At 38.6% G+C, this 20,964-nt stretch overlaps 1 protein-coding gene across 1 annotated transcript in view; it reads left to right on the forward strand.

Annotated features, from left to right (window-relative positions):
- LOC121389362 overlaps positions 1–20,964 on the forward strand; it is a 152,001-nt gene that overhangs the window by 41,394 nt on the left and 89,643 nt on the right. Inside the window, exons 22-31 of the mRNA XM_041520957.1 lie at positions 3,305–3,419; positions 7,048–7,226; positions 7,600–7,714; positions 10,711–10,934; positions 11,430–11,544; positions 13,991–14,187; positions 15,906–16,020; positions 16,737–16,972; positions 17,494–17,608; positions 20,268–20,443. Of these exons, the coding sequence (XP_041376891.1) occupies positions 3,305–3,419; positions 7,048–7,226; positions 7,600–7,714; positions 10,711–10,934; positions 11,430–11,544; positions 13,991–14,187; positions 15,906–16,020; positions 16,737–16,972; positions 17,494–17,608; positions 20,268–20,443 (1,587 nt within the window). The remainder of the gene's footprint in view (positions 1–3,304; positions 3,420–7,047; positions 7,227–7,599; positions 7,715–10,710; positions 10,935–11,429; positions 11,545–13,990; positions 14,188–15,905; positions 16,021–16,736; positions 16,973–17,493; positions 17,609–20,267; positions 20,444–20,964) is intronic.

The following is a 20,964-nucleotide window of genomic DNA, read 5'->3' on the forward strand; positions in this document are numbered from 1 at the left end:
CGAAGAGCATTTGCAGTGTTCAACAAACGTTTGAGAGTCACAAGCCTTTACAGACGTTTTAGCTGGTGCCCTATATGTAATATTAATAGAATCTATCACCGTTGTGAGGTATAGATTATAAGATTCCATCATATGCAGTCATGTGAGATAGAAAAAGTACACCCTCGGTGGTGAAAAATTCTACCTGGGACGAGGCTTACCGTGTTTGTTTCATGTGTTGAATAAAATTTATCACTACAAATTAACAAGATAGCTTTTAAAATGAAGGTTTAATAACAAAATATTAATTTAAAACTCTGTCTAATGACCTCACGTCACCACCTCACACTAATATGACATCATATATTACCACCGACGTCACGTTAAATGCAAGCGTGTGATATCCCATGTGGGATAGAAATTTCTTACATGGCTTTCTTTCATGGGATAGCTCTGTTCCATATATCTGAGGATGAGAGAAAAGGCAGTTCCAACCCTCGGGACAAAAACATTTTGTCCCGAGGGTTGGAATTGCCTTATCTATACCTCACAATGGTGATTGATTCATTTTCTTGCTCATTTAAATACAGTAACATAACATTAATTTTGTAAGCTACATACGGTTTGTTTATTGTTGAATGATTCGTAAACATTTCACCTACAAACAATGAAACTCATTTAATCATATGCTGAAAAATATAGTCCAACTTATGCAACAACATAAAAATTCAACAACTTAACAATAAATATAAAGTTGAAAATATTAATTTGTTTAAATATTTTTAAAACAATGATACAATGTGAAATGGCAAACAGAATTTTTAAAACCATGAGTTATGACATCATTCGTGATAAAATTTGAGCTATGACATCAATCGTCGTAAAATATGAGTTATAACGTCACGCTTGTGTAGAAATCGTCTAGCCCTCGGGTCAGACAGATTTATCTAGCCCTCGGGTCAGACAGATTTATCTAGCCCTCGGGTCAGACAGATTTATCTAGCCCTCGGGTCAGACAGATTTATCTAGCCCTCGGGTCAGACAGATTTATCTAGCCCTAGGGTCAGACAGATTTATCTAGCCCTCGGGTCAGACAGATTTATCTAGCCCTCGGGTCAGACAGATTTATCTAGCCCTAGGGTCAGACAGATTTATCTAGCCCTAGGGTCAGACAGATTTATCTAGCCCTCGGGTCAGACAGATTTATCTAGCCCTCGGGTCAGACAGATTTATCTAGCCCTAGGGTCAGACAGATTTATCTAGCCCTCGGGTCAGACAGATTTATCTAGCCCTAGGGTCAGACAGATTTTTCTAGCACCGTGCAAAAGCTGGATAACCCAGTCCAGTGGGCAAGAAAGTAAAGCAGTTGATCACGTCCACTAGTCTGGCTGGGACTAGTCAGAGCCGAGAGCTAATGGAGTTGTCAAACTTATGGATTTTTTTGGCGTAATAACCCGTGAACCGAACTTATAAACTGGAGTAGGATTTTCTGTCTCTCTTCACAACTCAAGGAAAAAATGGCTGAACATACACAAAACACTCGTGCAGTTAGGTGTGTGAGACTAGAGTGACAGTACAGATTGGTGAAGTCGTGTTCACAATTGGGAACTTGTGAATTCCAGATATTCACGAGCACCAAATGAACGCAGCATAAGTGTGACATAAAGGGAGAGCATTTAAGGTAATTTGGGAGCAATAATATATTAGGGTTTTCTAGGCTAAACCAGGCACGTGTGCAGAAATGTTACCAGGTGGAGGGTTTAGACTGGCAATGAAATGTTACCAGGTGGGGGGGGGGGGGGGGTTAGACTGGCAATGAAATGTTTTAGGTGGAGGGGGTTTAGACTGGCAATGAAATGTTTTAGGTGGAGAGGGTTTAGACTGGCAATTAAATGTTTTAGGTGGAGGGGGTTTAGACTGGCAATTAAATGTTTTAGGTGGAGGGGTTTAGACTGGCAATTAAATGTTATAGGTGGAGGGGGTTTAGACTGGCAATTAAATGTTACCAGGTGGAGGGGGTTTAGACTGGCAATTAAATGTTTTAGGTGGAGGGGGTTTAGACTGGCAATTAAATGTTATAGGTGGAGGGGATTTAGACTGGCAATTAAATGTTACCAGGTGGAGGGGGTTTAGACTGGCAATTAAATGTTACCAGGTGGAGGGGGTTTAGACTGGCAATTAAATATTATAGGTGGAGGGGGTTTAGACTGGCAATTAAATGTTACCAGGTGGAGGGGGTTTAGACTGGCAATTAAATGTTACCAGGTGGAGGGGGTTTAGACTGGCAATTCAATGTTACCAGGTGGAGGGGGTTTAGACTGGCAATTCAATGTTACCAGGTGGAGGGGGTTTAGACTGGCAATTCAATGTTACCAGGTGGAGGGGGTTTAGACTGGCAATTCAATGTTTTAGGTGGGTCGAGACATGCTTCCCTGAAAACAATGTATTAAAAAAAAGAAAAAAGCTTGAGCAGAGGGTGGTTTCGAACCCCAAAACTCACCCCTTTCAGACATGCCAGTAAGAAGAAAGGACACTTGGACGGGGCAATTGAGACACAACACCCAACCCATGCTACTTACAGCTAGTCAAGGGGCATGATGTACGTAGCCTAGTGGCAACAGGTTAGCATGTGACTGATGCCATATAACCATCATTAATGTGTTGAGTGCAAATAGGGGGGGGGGGGACATAGCCTGATGTGTGATCGATCTAGGATTGGTTCCTGCCAGTACACCCCAACTGGTGTATCAAAGGCCATGGTATGTAGTATCCTGTCTGAAAGATGCTGCACATAAAAGATCCCTTGCTGTGTTAAATGGAACATTCCTTCCTTTCTTCCTTACACAGACTGGGTCACTTAGAAGATTTGAATTGGCATGAAAAAAAAGATAAATTTTTTTAATACCATTACATAAGGCTTTAATCTTCACCCAGTAAACATTTAGGACATCCTGTGGAAATTTTTTGATTTCTCTTCCATTTAACACCATGATTGTTTTAACAGACCGACTAACATGTACAGTCTGGATCAGTGGGCCCATAGGGTTATTTCTCGTTCCAGACAGTGCACCACAACTGGTATATCAAAGGCCACAGTATGTGCTATCCTGTCTAGGGGATGGTGCATATAAAAAGATATCTTGCTACTAATGAAATAATATAGCGGGTTTCCTCTCTATGACTGTGTCAAAATGACCATATGTTTGGCATCCAATAACCAATGATTAATAAATCAATGTGCGCTAGTGGTGTTGTTAAACAGAACAAACAAACTTTAAACATGTACAGTCTGTTAATAGACAATCTACATTTTTGTGTTTTTCAGGTTACTGTAACTACAAGAACAAGCAGTATTCTCAGTCCCAGGCCTGGCAAGATGGCTGCCAGTACAACTGCAAGTGTGATGACGCTGATTCCGGTCTCTACACCTGCACGGACATGTGAGAAACATTTTACTGCTGCTGAAATACAAGGTCCCAAAGTCCCAAGGTCCCAATTATTTTGTTTGTTAAAGGTGCTACATGTATGTCAAAATTGCAATAATGGCAGTTCCCGCCAAAACTATTTAATATTAATTTTTGCTTTGAAACATAAAATGTATACCTTCAAGTATATGACTAGAAAAAATTACAACCAAATAATTCTATTTACTAGTTCGGGGAAATCTTGAGAATGTGTCACACGCATTAACTAGTGATGTCACTGTTTTATGTGCACACATTCAACACTCTAAGTTGCTATGCCATGCTATATTTATTCAAACATTATTTGGGAAACCCCTCTTGTGGTCCAGTGCAAGACTTTTTAAATTAGTATTCTAGAGTTAATTATGGAAAGATTATGTGTGTGATCGATTAATTTGTAGTGATTAATTTGTAGTGATTTATTTGTAGTGATTAATTTGTAGTGATTTATTTGTAGTGATTTATTTGTAGTGATTAATTTGTAGTGATTTATTTGTAGTGATTAATTTGTAGTGATTTATTTGTAGTGATTTATTTGTAGTGATTAATTTGTAGTGATTTATTTGTAGTGATTAATTTGTAGTGATTAATTTGTAGTGATTTATTACAAGTAAATGTGAAACTTTGACATAGGACCTTTAAGGGTAGGCTATAGCCCAGTAATGTTCAGTCAGTTTTGGACTGATCTCCATCCGTGGGCCCATTGAGCTATTTCTCATTCACCACGACTGGTATATCAAAGGCTATGGTATATGCTATCCTGTCTGTTGAATGGTGCATATAAAAGATCCCTTGCTACTAATGGGGGAAATGTAGCAGTTTTCGTCTCTAAGACCATAGGTCAAAATGAGCAAATGTTTGACATCCACTAGCCGACAATAAGCCGATAATAATAAATCATTATTAAGGTTATACTTAAGCTGGCTTTCCATGTGTATAATTTTCATGTCTGTCATTCCATCATCCCATACACACAAAAATCGCTCGCCTGCTAAACTTAATTGTATCCTTTTAGATAATTAAAGTTTGTTTTCTTTAACGACACCACTAGAGCACATTAATTAATCATCAGCTGTTGGATGTCAAACATTTGGAAAATTCAGACTTGTTATCGGAGAAAACCATCTACATTTTTTCCATTATCAGCAAGGGATCTTTTATATGCACTTTCCCACAGACAGAAAAGCACATACCTTTGACCACTTGTCATGCACTGGTTGGAAGGAGAAAAAAAACATTCAATTGAATGGATCCACTGAGGGTTCGATCCTGACAAATATTGCATATCAAACGACAGTGGATGACATATGTCAGAGGACAGTGGATGACAGAGGATGACATATGACAGAGGACAGTGGATGACAGAGGATGGTGGATAACGTATGGTAGAGGACAGTGGATAAATTATGGTAGAGAACAGTGGATGACATATGGCAGAGGACAGTGGATAACATATGGCAGAGGACAGTGGATAACATATGGCAGTGGATAACATATGGCAGAGGACAGTGGATAACATATGGCAGAGGATAGTGGATGACATATGGCAGAGGACATTGGATAGCATTTGGTAGAGGACAGTGGATGACATATGGCAGAGGACAGTGGATGACACATGACAGATGACAGTGGATGACACATGACAGATGACAGTGGATGACAGAGGACAGTGGATAACATATGGCAGAGGACAATGGATAACATATGGCAGAGGACAGTGGATAACATATGGCAGAGGACAGTGGATGACATGACAGAGGACAGTGGACAGTGAATAACATATGGCAGAGGACAGTGGATGACAGAGGACAGTGGATGAGATACGACAGAGGAGAGTGGATGACATATGTCAGAGGACAGTGGATGACATATGACAGAGGACAGTAGATGACATGACAGAGGACTGGATGATATGCCAGAGGACAGTGGATAACATATGACAGAGGACAGTGGATGACATGACAGAGGACAGTGGACAGTGGAAAACATATGGCAGAGGACAGTGGGTGACATATAGCAGAGGACAGTGGATGACATGGCAGAGGACAGTGGACAGTGGATAACATGACAGAGGACAGTAGACAGTGGATAACATATGGCAGAGGACAGTGGATGACAGAGGACAGTGGATAATATATGGCAGAGGGCAGTGGATGACATGGCAGAGGACAGTGGATGACATATGACAGGACAGTGGATAACATATGGCAGAGGACAGTGGATGACATGACAGAGGACAGTGGAGGACAGAGGACAGTGGATGACATGACAGAGGACAGTGGATGACATGACAGAGGACAGTGGAGGACAGAGGACTGGATGACATATGACAGTGGACAGTGTATGACATATGACAGAGGATGACATATGACAGAGAACAGAGGATGAAATATGACAGAGGACGACAGAGGACAGTGGATGACATATGACAGAGGACAGTGGATGACATGTCAGAGGACAGTGGATGACAGGCCAGAGGACAGTGGATGACATATGTTAGAGGACAGTGGATGACATATGACAGGACAGTAGATGACATGACAGAGGACAGCGGATGATATGACAGAGGACAGTGGATAACATATGACAGAGGACAGTGGATGACATGACAGAGGACAGTGGATGACAGATGGCAGAGGACAGTGGATGACAGAGGACAGTGGATGAGATACGACAGAGGAGAGTGGATGACATATGTCAGAGGATAGTGGATGACATATGACAGAGGACAGTAGATGACATGACAGAGGACTGGATGATATGCCGGAGGACAGTGGATAACATATGACAGAGGACAGTGGATGACATGACAGAGGACAGTGGACAGTGGAAAACATATGGCAGAGGACAGTGGGTGACTTATAGCAGAGGACAGTGGATGACATGGCAGAGGACAGTGGACAGTGGATAACATGACAGAGGACAGTAGACAGTGGATAACATATGGCAGAGGACAGTGGATGACAGAGGACAGTGGATAATATATGGCAGAGGGCAGTGGATGACATGGCAGACGACAGTGGATGACATATGACAGGACAGTGGATAACATATGGCAGAGGACAGTGGATGACATGACAGAGGACAGTGGGGGACAGAGGACAGTGGATGACATATGACATTAGAATTAGAATAAACATTTTGTAGTATTTTATATTCTTAGATGTAACATGTGGCAATAACTACACATGTATACTATAGTTAAATTTTTGATACCTTCATTACAATTTAACGTTATCTCATTGATCCAGCCTCAGCAAAGTGAGTATGTTCAGTTCTCAGTGAACATAAACATGACGTTGCCAGGGAACGTCATTTCCGAGGACGTCACTTTATATTAGTACTTAGTCCTAATAAGCATTATTTTTCATGAATCAAACACACAATTAAAAATAAAACACAAACTTTTATTATTATTATTAATAAGTATGTTCCAAATTTAATTATAAAGATTGTCTGTTATTTCTTTCAGAATCATTGAGGTAATTACAAAAAACATTCATCTGCAGACTTTGCCAGTTCACACAGTTTGCCCTGATGAATGTAAAAGAAATAACAGCAATCCTTAAATGACATGTGCTCCACCAGTTTTGTTTGTTTTCAGGTGCCCACGCTATGCTGGTCTGCCTCCTCAGTGCCATTTCGTCACCGACTTTTCAAATCCATGTTGCAAGAAACCCGACTGCCATTTCGGTTATAATTCTGGTCAGATCACAGGAAATGGCGGCATTCTGACACCCGCCCCCGGCACATTGCCTCCAGGCCAGACTCCACCTCCCCTGCGTAAGATTATTACCTTTTATATTTTAACATTTAGCAATACTGGAATTAGGCAAGCAGTGATTGTTGATTACTTTTTCTAGATACTGCTCCTGCATAAGATTATATTTTAAAAATCTAATTTCTAGCAGTGTTATAATTAGGCAATCAGTGATTGTGGAGTATTTTAGAAATGTCTTTATAGGCATGTCTATTTTTTTACTGTTTAATTTTCTAGATACAGTAACATGTTGGTACAAGGTGAAGACAAAAGAAAATTACTTTAACTTTGCATATATTCAACTCACCATAATTGTAAGAATTGTTTTATTTGTTGTTTATTGATGGATAATGTCAGATCTATTTGTCTTATTAAACTGCCTGTGTTTGCCAACAGCCACCTGTGTGTATGGGGGTGTTCCCTACTACCAGGCTCAGACATGGCAGGATGGCTGCAACTTGAACTGCAGGTGTGAAGACGCAAAAACAGGGCTCTATGTTTGTGTGGACAGGTAGGCTATAATGATGATCATAGGCATCTGGTGTGTGTGTGTGTGGGGAGGGGGGGGGGGCACCTAACCATGACTGGGAACTCAAAGGCCATGGTATGTATTATCCTGTCTGTTGGATGGTGCATATAAAAGACCCCTCGCTACTAATAGAAAAATGTAGCGGGTTTCCTTTCTTTGATTATCAACATTACCAAATGTTTGACATCCAATAGCCAATGATTAATAAATCAATGTGCTCTAGTGGCATTGTTAAACAAAACAAACTAACTTTTTTAACTGAAGTGGGAGGTGGGTGTAGGGGCAGCCCTTGAAATTTGTGATGGCCATTAGTAGCGCTGCTGCAAAAAGCTGTTGCATAATTCCTCTGCTACAGCAGTTTTACCATTATCAAGTATTTACTTTAAAATTATTAGTAATTGAACAAAGTTCAAAATAGTTCATTGACTCTGTAGATCACAACTTCATTATTTCTTTTCAACTTCAACTGTCGTCAAGGGTATTTGTTTTGAGGACAGGTGAAGTATTAAATAAAAGAGAAAACACCTTGGGCTGATTTCATATGTCTGGGTTTCGAAACACTGGGTTATATCAAAACCTAGGTTTAACACTGGTTTACGTAAAACGCTGAAAAACCTGACCAAGACATACAACCGTGGTGTATTTCACATGTGTGTGTATTACCCATGTTTTCAAAACCACGCTTTTTACATGGGTTACCTGCAGATTTGGAAAGGGACATAAGCGAGGAATAGCTTACACTTCATCACTTTGTAGTTGAAACTCGTTACCGGTATATTATTAGCATTCGCGTTCGAGATTGGGGATTAGCTACCTCCCCCCCCCCCCCCCCCCCCCCCCCCCCAAATGTGGAGCAAACCTTCACATTCTGTCAAGAATGATGAACATATTTGGGAAAATAAGCTAACCTAAAAACGTTTCACCATGTATTTCGATAATTTTACTCAAATTTTCAAAACTGTGGGCCTGTACCGCCTTGTTCCCTCTTTATTAAGATGAGACAAACACGAAAGTATGTCATTATAAGACTGCAGTCTATGATAGATGTTTATTGCTTTGATACCGGTGGTAACCGATCACTTTCATTACTAGTACTTCCTGTTTTCGTGCAGTTCATACTCCATGAAGAAAATGTTTATTTTTACTAATTTAATAAATAACTATATTTATTACCCCTAGTGACCACTCATAACAGGGAAAATATTTTCTGTATTTTCTCAATGAGAAATATTAAGCAGTGTTGTGACGTACAATATTACTGGATGATTTGACGCTTACAAACCAATGACTTTGTCGGTACTAAATATAACATCATCGCGATTTGGCAAACACACAAAATGACGTCATGTATTTTAATGAGTTTGCGTCCACGACTGTTTTAATATTAAATTTATAACAAAATGTCATTTTAACGCAAATCGTTATTTATATTTTTAGCACAATAATTATAACTTTTGTTTTTAAAAATTATATGTGAACGTGATTAAAATGCAAAGTTATAGTAATACCCAGAACAGTGTGTACAGTGGTTTACATTGTTTCTATAGCCTACATCTACGTGGATATACGCCTAAAATAAAGGCGTTTAGAGAAAACATAGCTGGGGTAATAAACAGAATAGCAAACTCAGTACCAGTTATTATCAGTGTATGTCCCGAGTGAAAATTATTTGACTCTGGACATAATTTTGATAATAACTGGTATCTCGTTTATTATCCTCTATATATCTCAGGCGCTTTGTTGTTCATTCGCCACGAACATAGTGAAGGGGTGGATCTAATTATACAGTCGTGCTAAAAAAAGCAGGCAAAAGGGCATCTTGTCTAAAGGGGGAGGGGGTTCGAACCCCCCTACCCCCACCCTGTATTCGTTTCTGTACAGTGGTGTAGGCAGGATTTTGTATTGGGGGGTGGGGGGGGGTACCTGGCAGCCAAGTAAACAATGATACTGAGTACGCCACTGATCACCCCTAATTTTGCCGGGATTGGGTGAGGGGGGCATGGCCCCCTTACCCCCATCCCCCCGGCTAGGCCATTGTTTCTGTAGTGGCTTCAAATGATCTCTAAAATACGTTCACATTTCATGGCTTTGCAATACTGACGTAAAACACGATTTTGCTGCCGAAATTATCCATGAAGAAAAGTTACTTTGAGCAAACCCACCTCAAGGGCAGGTTTAAACAAGCAATACAATTGTAACCCAGTGTTAAACTAGAATTACTGAAAACCAGACATGTGAAATGCACAGTAAACATGACCCATGGTTTAACCTAGGTTTAACCCATATGTTTCCAAAACCCACCGATAACCTAGCCATATGAAATCGGCCCCTTACGTTTTCTTCAATATCATTTGTCATTACAACCAACATTTTAGAACATTTGGTGTCTGTATTGCTGTTATTACCTGAAATCCATTTTGTTTTTTTAGAGAATATTTATATAGTTGTTGATGATGTATTTCGTGTGGGGTTTTTTTCTCTTTATACTTATTATTGTGCATTTATCCATTTAAGATTCAAGCATACTGTTCTGGACACACACCAAGCAGCTATCTGGGCTGCCTGTCCAGGACATGGTTAGTTGTTAGTGGTTAGTGAGAGAGAAGTGGGTGTAGTGATCTTACAACAGCAAGTCGTTGAACTCACTCTGGGTAGGAGCTGGTACTGGGATGTGTACCCAGTACCTACCAGCCTTATAGTCCGATAGCTTAACAACTACTCCACCAAGACCGTGTTCAACATGGGACCTTTTATAGTAATTTTCACAGACAGGACAGCAACTAACTGGATGGTATTGTAATTGTTGCATACAGTACACCATTAACAAAGGCTGTGGTATGTGCTATCCTGTCTGTGGTGCATATAAAAGATCCCCTGCTACTAATGGAAAAATGTAGCAGGTTTTCTCTCTATGTGATACAATTACCAAAAGTTTGATATCCAATAGCCGATGATTAATTAACGTTTGCTTTAACTAGATGTCCCAAGTTTGGATCTCTGCCCTCGTCCTGTCAGATGGTGACCAATCCAAGTGATCCCTGCTGCCAGAAACCGCAATGCAAGTTTATCCCTACAGCCGGACAGATAAATGGATCCGCTGTGCCCACCATTCCCCCCACTCTCGCACCCGGGAGGATCGTGGGACAGGTTCCCACCCCGGCACCTGGACCTGGGGGACAGATCCCAACCATGACACCAGTCAGTGAGTGAGAATTTCTACACTGGTTTTCTGTATTTTTTTCTGTATCTGTCTAGTTTTAAATTGATTCTATCTCTGTCTGTCTGTCTCTCTGTCTCTCTCTGTCTCTGTCTCTCTCTGTCTCTGTCTCTATCTCTCTCTCTCTCTCTCTCTCACTCTTACTCTCACTCTCACTCTCACTCTCACTCTCACTCTCACTCTCTCTCGCTCTATCTATGGTATTGTATTGTATTTTTAAAATTTATTTATTTATTTATTTATTTATTTTATTAGGTTTTTTTATTATTATTTTTTAATTATTATTATTATTTTCTAAAATCCTATTGCCCCCTTTTCTTATTCTCCTTTGAACTTTGAGTCACAAATATACACAATTTAATTACAAAATTAGGTTATTCATTTTTGATTTAATCATGTATCTCATGTACAGAGATTAGATTTTGAATGAAATAACGTTTTGTCAGTTTGATATCATTGTGTTAAATGTTTTGCTTCCAGATATGTGTACCTATAAGAGTATCACGTACAAGCAAGGAGAGAAGTGGACAGATGGGTGTGAGTTTGACTGTGAATGTGTCGATGCCACCATTGGAAAATACATCTGCACTGAAAGGTACAGCTTATTGGTCCTCTACAGGTCCAACCAGTTTTGTGTCTGTCTGTCCATCTGTCCAGCTCTTTACACCATGTTTACATAAGGCCAAACACTAAAAAAAAGTCAGTTTCTTGTAAGACCAAAGTTCCAGAATTGATGCAGCAATGCAGCTTTTTTTAAAACAAATTTTTATTTTTAAAGCATAGATTGCACAGAAAAGGTGGGTATATTTGATACTGAAATAAGGGACATATTATATTTAAATACAAATCAGAATACATGTCCTAGTTCACGCATGATTGCATTTTGGCGCCAAATGCAATTTCAGTTATGTCTTAGCAAGAATTTTATTTTGTTTGGCCTAATTATATAATTTTAATTTTTGATGTAAATAATCATATTCATGTACTACCCTTTTTTGACATCAGTTAGCCAATGTATGTCTGGCACCAGTTTAGTTTAAAGTTTTTTTCAATGTCATTCTTATAAAACTTTAACATCTGGACTGAAGACTTTAATAAAGTCTCCACCATACAACTAGTGCCTGTAATCACATCTACATTATGAGTTACTCTCGGCACACTAATTTCAAATGAAACATTAGCTCCCCTTTCTCTTTTGATGAACCGTTCTAAAATGAGCCAAAATTACTTCAAGAAATTTGTGCAGTTTTTCTTTTTCAACTTAATCCTACGGGATATTCAAAGTTCAATAGCACCAACATTGCCCCCGCCTACCGATCTCAGATGGGCTGCTGGTGATCTCCAGGGCTCAACAGTAAGGATTGTCCGCCTGTCCGGGACAGGTAGAATATACTGGGGACATGTGAATACCCCATGTCACCTATCCAACCGGACAGGTGCTTTAAATTCTGATGAAATCGCTAATTTTTCGCATTTATTCAGCGTGAACACGATCTTGTTGATTCTGTCCCAATGTTGGAAGTTGATATTTCTGTAACTTCCATTACGCATGCGTTAAAATGTCATAACACAACAGATCAATCGCAATACTTCTTATGGCAAGCCATAGCTTTATGTAGCGCGCTGTCATTTATCAATTGCTGTCGTCTGCTGGACTGGAAAAGGGCCAGTGGCAGCGTATATTTACGTAAGTATTTTCTCACAAAACAACCCTATATAATAAAAAACCATGCAGTGATTTCAGTAGACTGGAAAAGGGCCAGTGGCGGCGTATATTTACGTAAGTATTTTCTCACAAAACAACCCTTCTTAATCAATAAAAAACCATGCAGTGATTTCAGTAGACTGGAAAAGGGCCTACTTCTCCATTCATTAATGGCGAGATCTCGGAATGCTTGGTCGATAACATGATACACACCATCAGCATGTGCATGTTCTACCGGCTGGCAGCGCAGATACTGATTTTGGGCTTGTCCATTGATGACATAGCGAACATAGATGAGTTCAACTTCACTGACACTTGTGTCAGTTGCTCCATCAAACATGAGTCCCATCACTGAACAGTTTGATATCTGTTCAATGGTTGTAGCCATGACAACTTCATAGAGGTACTTGATGAATCACCGACAAGCATTGTCACTTTGATACTGGTTACCCATCTTAACACCATTCTTTTCATGGAGTGACAATAACTTTGGGTAGACAGTGAAGGGGAGCTTTTCCATTGTGGCAATGTTCAGATATAATATATTATGATTATTTTTTAATTTATTTTAGACAATGTTGGGCATTACAAAAACAAACAAAAAATAACTAAATATACAAGGACATGTGGTATATCTGATGGGACAGGTAGTTTTATTTTTTGCATGTCCTACAGGACAGGTGCCTTCAAAAGTTAATGTAGAGCCCTGTCTCTTGCATTTGCCAGCACGGGCACCCACACCAACCCTTTTTCTGTCCTGGAGGGAGGAGCTGACTCAGGCCGACACCTTCGCCCATGACAGGTGTGCACTACAACAGCTTGTTCTGAATGTGCACGTAAAACCATGTGACCTGACCTGGCCTGCTTGTTGTAACATTGGTTATGCAGTTAACATTTTGTTTTAAAAATCTTCATAGCGATATTTCTAGTCAATTGAAAATTGATTAGCAACTACTGTTTAATTTTTTAAAATTGTGTAGCGATATCTAAAAACTTGCATAGTGAAATGCTACACAATACTGAACAAAATATCCCCATACCAGGGTTTCTGCCAGAAATACATTTTTGGGTATGGCGCTATGGAATTGAATATTTACAATGTGTGTGCTGAATGCAACCGCAGTTGACAGAGGGCATGGGGGCCTCCCCCAGAAAGAAAAAAATGGGTTAGGTTTAGGATAAGGGTTTAGAAAATCATACAATAATAATAAAGAGTCGTTAATTTTGAGAAAAGGTCAACTTAAAAATAATAAAATTTGGGTATGGCGCCATACCCATTTTACCCTCTGGCAGAAAGCCTAGTAGCTGTTATGATGTCTAACTTGCATACTTGAAGGTGTCCGAGGTTTGCGGCCATGCCTCCGCAGTGTCATCTGATCAAGGATGCGAGGAACCCTTGCTGCCAGACTCCAGTGTGCGACTTCACGTCGACGTCGGGTCAAAACACCGGCCACGGGAACCTGACACCAAACCCTGCGGGAACACCAACACCAGGGTCTGGACTGAACACGCCCACCCCCGGACCCAAACCAAGTAAGAACACTTTACAGCTGGGGGCAGGATTTAGCTTATAGTCAGTTGAGTGCTCGCTTGAATTGCAGGATTGAACCACCTCAACGGATCCATTGAACTGATTGGGGGTTTTCTCGTTCCACCCAGTGCATCTCAACTGATCAAAGACCATATGATGTGCTTTCCTGTCTGTGGGAAAGTGCATATAAAAGATCCCTTGCTGCATTAGGAAAAATGTAATGGGTTTCCTCTGGTGACGTGTCAGAATTACAACATGTTTGACATCCAGTAGCCAATGGTTAGTTAATCCATGTGCTCTAGTGGTGTCGTTAAACAAAAAACAAACTTTCACTTTAGAGCTGTCATCTTTTCCAGCTTGTCTGTGTGTATAGTTCAATTGTATACTGTAAATCATAAATTCTAATTCACTCTGCATATAACGTGAAATTTGATTGGCTGATCAAATTAATTTTTGGCAGTAAAACTAGCATTAACATGTTGGAAATTTGGGGAATTCCCCAAACTAGAGCCTGTTTACATATGTATATGCAACTTCCCAATGTTTAGTTGCTCGTACATACTTTTAAAATTTCATTGTTGAATCTTTTTTGCGAGGTCGGCTTTATTGGACATTTAAAAAAAAAAAGATGAGTGTAAGCTGTATGATGAGCCGAAAGAATACTTTTGATATAATTATTTTGATATTATGCAGCTTACAAACAATTAAATTTAGTAGAAAATTACAGTAATATGCATGCTAATTAACTATTGTTGTCATCGCTAGTATGCATGTAACCATTGTTGTATGTTCTGTTAATCACAATAAAATAATGGCACAAATGTTTTTCATAACAGTCTCTTTAAAAATGAGCATCATGAAATACTAGTGTTTTGTTATGGTCTCGATAAATTCTCTAATATTTTATGCTCGCTAACATTTCCTGACTTGCAGTGTATCATAAATTGTAAGTCTAGTATGATCATTTTATTCATGCATCCGTCATGCTAAGGCAAGACATAGTCCAGTGGTAAAATGCTCGCCTGATACCCATCGGGCTAGTTCTCGTTCCAGCCAGTACACCACAGCTGCTATATCAAAGGCTGTGGTATGTGCTGTTCTGCCTCTTGGATAGTGCATATAAAAGTTCCCTTATTGATATTTTTTGTGAATTTATCTATGTACAGTGACACATTTAGTATAAAATCACTTCGCTATTTAATACAGTTTGTCACTGTTGTACATTGATAACCGGGATAGCTCTGGGTCAGCAGAACATTTCGCCAAATTATCTGTTAAACTTCAAAAATTGGAAAACCCCACATATTTTGTATCAAAATATCAATTATTACATAAAATTATTTCGCCAAATTAAAATAAAATTCGACAGTTGTTTTTGAAATTTGCAGTTGGTGAATTTGGAGAGTGTCAGAGCTAGCCCTGGATAAATTGACGACAAATTTACGAACAATTCTTATTGAACAAACATATTAATTTGATAATGCATGAAACGGCTGCTGCTCAAATTGAATAAAAATTATAAATTCTTATATTAATATGACATGTGTTGTGTCTTTGTAGGCTTCTGTGTGTACAAGGGCGTGAACTATGCCCAAGTTTACAGAGGGTCTGGTTTTGAGGGGTATCACTGTGTATGGAACTGCTGATGGTACCTGCTCAAACATATTGAATAAAAATTATAAATTCTTACATTAATATTACATGTTTTGTGTCTTTGTAGGCTTCTGTGTGTACAAGGGCGTGAACTATGCGCAGGGTCAGCAGTGGTATGATGGTTGTGACTACAGCTGCAGCTGCGAGGATTCACTGAAAGGTGTATATCGATGCACCAACAGGTAAACAAAGTTTGTTTCGTTTAATGACACCACTGGAGCACATTGATTAATTAATCATTGGCTATTGGATGTCAAACATTGGGTAATTCTGACTCGTAATCATCAGAAGAAATCCGCTACATTTTCCTAATGAAGCAAGAGATCTTTTATATATATGCACTTTCTCACAGACAGAAAAGCGCATGCCACGGCCTTTGTCCAGTTGTGGTGCACTAATTGTAATGAGAAAAAACCCAGTCAGCTGAATAGATCAACAGGTAAACAGTGATGATGTGTAATATTATCAGTATACTGATACATTAGAATTTAAAAGATAAATAATAAATATTATGACACACCTTACCTGTACCAATTCACTTCATATTTTCCCATAATTTCACCTGAAGATACCAATCTCTTGACACAGGCCTACAAGCTCCAATGTTTGTAGGTAGGGGTGGGTGGTGGGGCAGGCTAGTTTTTGCCAGAATTAATTGAAAATGCCTGAATCTACATTTATACATATTAGCATTATTGCCAAACAGCAATATAAAGTTGCAAATAAATTACTATGCATTTTTACATGGATTGCAACTAATATTGCTGGTAGAATGATGGAAATATTTTATTTTATTATTATTTTTACTTTAAAGTTCAATTAATTTTTTTATTTTGTTTAAAGAACTATATGAGTACTGCAGAAGAAATTTAATTCTATGGAATTTGTTTTATTACAGATGTCCCAGCTATCCACCCATGCCCAGTGGTTGTCGCCTAGTATCTGATCCAGTTGATCCACTGTGCTGCAAGAGACCAGAATGTGACTTCAATGCCACTGGCGGGCAGCAGACAGGATTTCTCATCCCCAGTGTACCCCCGGGTACTGTGACCGGCGGCAGTGTCGTACCCACACCCAACCCCATGCTAGCACCGAGTCTGGCACCAGGAGTGCACCCTACACCACCCTACAGAGGTAAATGGATGGGTTTCATTTCAGATACGGGGGCGAGATGTAGACCAGTGGTCAAGCTCTCACCGTATGTGCAGTCGATCTGTGATCGATCCCCATTGAGCTATTACTCGTTATAGACTAGTATATGTCTTTATTGCTGTTTCTATAGCTTAATTAGTATGTCTATATTGCTGTCTCTATATATTAGTATGTCTTTGTTGCTGTTTCTATAGACTAGTACGTCTTTATTGCTATTTCTATAAACTAGTGTGTCATTATTGCTGTTTCTATAGACTAGTGTGTCTTTATTGCTGTTTCTAGAGACGAGTGTGTCTTTATTGCTGTTTCTATAGACTAGTGTGTCTTTATTGCTGTTTCTATAGACTAGTATGTCTTTATTGCTGTTTCTATAGACTAGTGTGTCATTATTGCTGTTTCTATAGACTAGTATGTCTTTATTGCTGTTTCTATAGACTAGTATGTCTTTATTGCTGTTTCTATAGACTAGTATGTCTTCATTGCTGTTATATCTTGTTCTTCAGATGTGTGTCTTTACAAGGGCAATGAGTACAGCCAGGGTCAGAAGTGGCAAGATGGATGTGACTACAACTGTGTGTGTGAGGATGCTCGCCAGGGCCAGTACAGATGCACTGAGCAGTATGTTCATTGACATAAACACAGCTATACATTATTAATCCATACCTGTGATGTCACACTATTGTTCTAGGTGTAGATTATTTTTTAAGAATCAACACCTGTGAAACAATGCAATTTGAACTTTTTATGAGTTCGGGATAGGGATTCGAACCCACTACCAACTGAATTTGTACATTATAAACAAGTTCAACGCATTAGCCCATGAGGCCAAGCATCTGCATCATCAAATGAACATGTAATTTAAGCCTTATAAACCTGATACTAGTGATAGTAATGTATCTTGGTGGAACACAACGAAGATTGTCGGAAACTAAATCGGAAATCACAGGTTACACATTTAGCACGTGCATCACGCTTCATGCCAGCTATCCACTGCTGAGGTTTTTAACACTGAATCATTCAGATTAGGTCCGAAAGGATCCTACTGTTTTGGGTTATTAGTTTTGTAAATATTCTTTGCCATTTTAAAGGGAGGGTCAACTCAAACAAGAGGCTTATGTGTTGGAAAGATGCATACCTGGACCACCAACACATACTGACACTTTAACAAATGAAAAACGCGTAATTTTAGAGTTAATAAAAAAACATGATTATTCCTGCTAACTGGGGGCAGCCATTTTGTTTCATTTTTGTGATGTCCTTTGCTATAGCTTGGGGCGAAGTGACATCAGCTCCGTGCAACTCCTCTATGCACAGTGTAAACAAACATTCTAATTTATGACAAGGCACTTTGCTTTCATCAACCTGACTTGTAAAACAACATAAATGACTTGATAGTATAATAAACTATTTAGCTAAATATATTTCAATTTGCATCAATAGAATGAAATGGAGTTATAGTATTTTTCTCATTTAAAAACTCCAAAGAAAAGAATGCATATTATTAGGCCTTTTGGTAGGATACGTTCGAGCAAAAATGACCAAGTGATAATTTTTGGGACTACGTAATTGGTAAGTTTTGTGATTTTAGATGGGAAAGTCTACTTAATCAAGAGTTTTACAGAATTACTTACAGTAATAAAGTAGGACGGCTGATAATGTCCATTACGACTTGAGGGATGTCCGTGCGGTTATAACACAATAATCTTAATAAAAGAGGCATGTCTTTTTAGTGTGTCTATAGACACAGTGTCTGGGGACCGTTTGAATATACATCTGCCAATCAGGAACCACAGGTACACGCCACAGAAGGAAAAGACCAATTAACCAAGAAAACACTCCGATTATTATTTCAGTACATGGGTTAATTTATGTACAAAACATAATACAGTTATTTCAACACTTTGACAATGGTGGTTTATTTTGTATTGAAAAATAATATATACTTGTTGCTGGCTTACTGGGATGGCTATTATTACAGAATATTGCGATGCATCCGCAAAAGTCAGGTATGTTTTGTTTCTTAGTTCGAAGACTAATTCCTGACGTGATACGTTATGTATTACGTAACCACCAGCTTGCCAGAGGGCATATTCACTGGGATGGTACAAAATGGCTGTGCCCATTATATATAATAGCCATCACATTTAACCCCTTTATTAATTAACTATATGGTTATACTTGTTGATATTAAGCAATAATGTGCATTATATATCGTTGAATATGCATACCAGGCCAAATGCCTTAATTGTCCCTTCCTTTAACCAATATTTTCATTAAAAAAGATCAAATAGAAGTTAATTTAGCAGGCACAAAAAATGAATAATGGATTAAGTTGGAGAATACATGGTTAACTGTCGATTCTTGAAAAATAACTCATTTATTTTTCAAGAATCGACAGTTAACTGTGTATTCTCCATTACATGTAAATCCAGCTGTGCATTAATATAAACACAGCTGTGCATTAACACAAATACAGGTGTGCATTAACATAAACAGCTGTACATTAAACATAAATACAGGTGTACATTAACAATAAGACAGGTGCGCATTAAAATAAACACAGCTGTACATTAACACAAAAGTAGATGTGTATTAAAATAAACCCAGCTGTACATTAATGTAAACAGCTGTACATTAATGTAAACAGCTGTACATTAACATGAACACACTATACATTAATCTAATCACAGCTGTGCATTAACATAAATACAACTGTACATTGACATAAATATAGGTGCATAATAACATAAACACAGCTGTACATTAACATAAACACAACTATTAATTAATATAGTGCATTAACAAACACAGGTGTGTATTAACATAAGCACAGCTGCATGTTAGTTTAAACACAAGTGTACATTAACATAAACAAATTTGAATATTCAGCAAAAATCTTAATACTATAGGTTTCATAATTAATGCAGCGTGGTGCATTTGAAAAATTTATTCCCTAATTTTTGCTCTAGGAGATCGATTGTTTTATCACCTATAAGATCATTGTGTAACCAAACATATCCTGGAATCGGTCACCTGAAACTGAAGTGAAATATAGTTTGAATTTTAGGCTTTTACTTGGAATGTCCAGCTGATCATAAGATGTTTATGGGTGCTAATGAAAGTTGGGTCAATGGAGTTGAATGGTAGTCATCTTGTTTAGTGTATTGATCAACTGAAAATAATACTCGTATTTAGTACTCAGTGTTTTCATCAATAGAAATTTAGCAATTGTTTGCCACATTTTTTTGTTAATGAAGAAAACACTCTGAATTTTTAGATGTGCAAAATATGCCAACATTCCACAACAATGTCATATGGTGCCAGACGCCATGAACCCATGTTGTCATAAACCATACTGCGACTTCTCTGGTGTCCATGGCCAACATACAGGTCAAGGTCACCTGACTCCATCTCCCGGACCCGGCATTCACCCAACTCCATCTCCGAAACCAGGTATTAATTGTTAGATGTTCTGTGAAGATTAGCTTGTCTTTTGTGAGCCTCTAAAGCTCTAAACCTGGTGAATGTTCTACCAGTGTCCTAGATATCTTTCATTCCATCTTTTCTTTTGACTCCATTTTCAATGTTTTATCACTTCTTGGTCCATAAAACATCCATGGAAACTGTAAATATAATTTTAAAAAGTATGTAGATGTTTATGTGTGAGTGAGTGTGTGTGTTTATGTGCTTGCTATGTGTGAGTGTGTCTCAGTGTGTGTGAGTGTGTCTCAGTGTGTGTGTGTGTGTTTAAGTGTGTGTATTTGCTGTGTTTAAGTGTGTGTGTATTTGTTTTAATGTACCCGCTTATATAATAAAAGAATGAATGAATGAATGTTTAATAACACCCCAGCACAAAAATTGAGTGTCACAATAGATACCAGTATCTCTGTTTATAGAAGACTGTTTCTTTAAATTTCCCCAGTCTTATATTGCTTACTATCAATTGATAAGAACTAGAATCAAGGATGTACAAA

The sequence above is a fragment of the Gigantopelta aegis genome, chromosome 14 (assembly GCF_016097555.1).
Source record: "Gigantopelta aegis isolate Gae_Host chromosome 14, Gae_host_genome, whole genome shotgun sequence".
In the NCBI taxonomy this organism is placed as follows: Eukaryota; Metazoa; Mollusca; class Gastropoda; order Neomphalida; family Peltospiridae; genus Gigantopelta; species Gigantopelta aegis.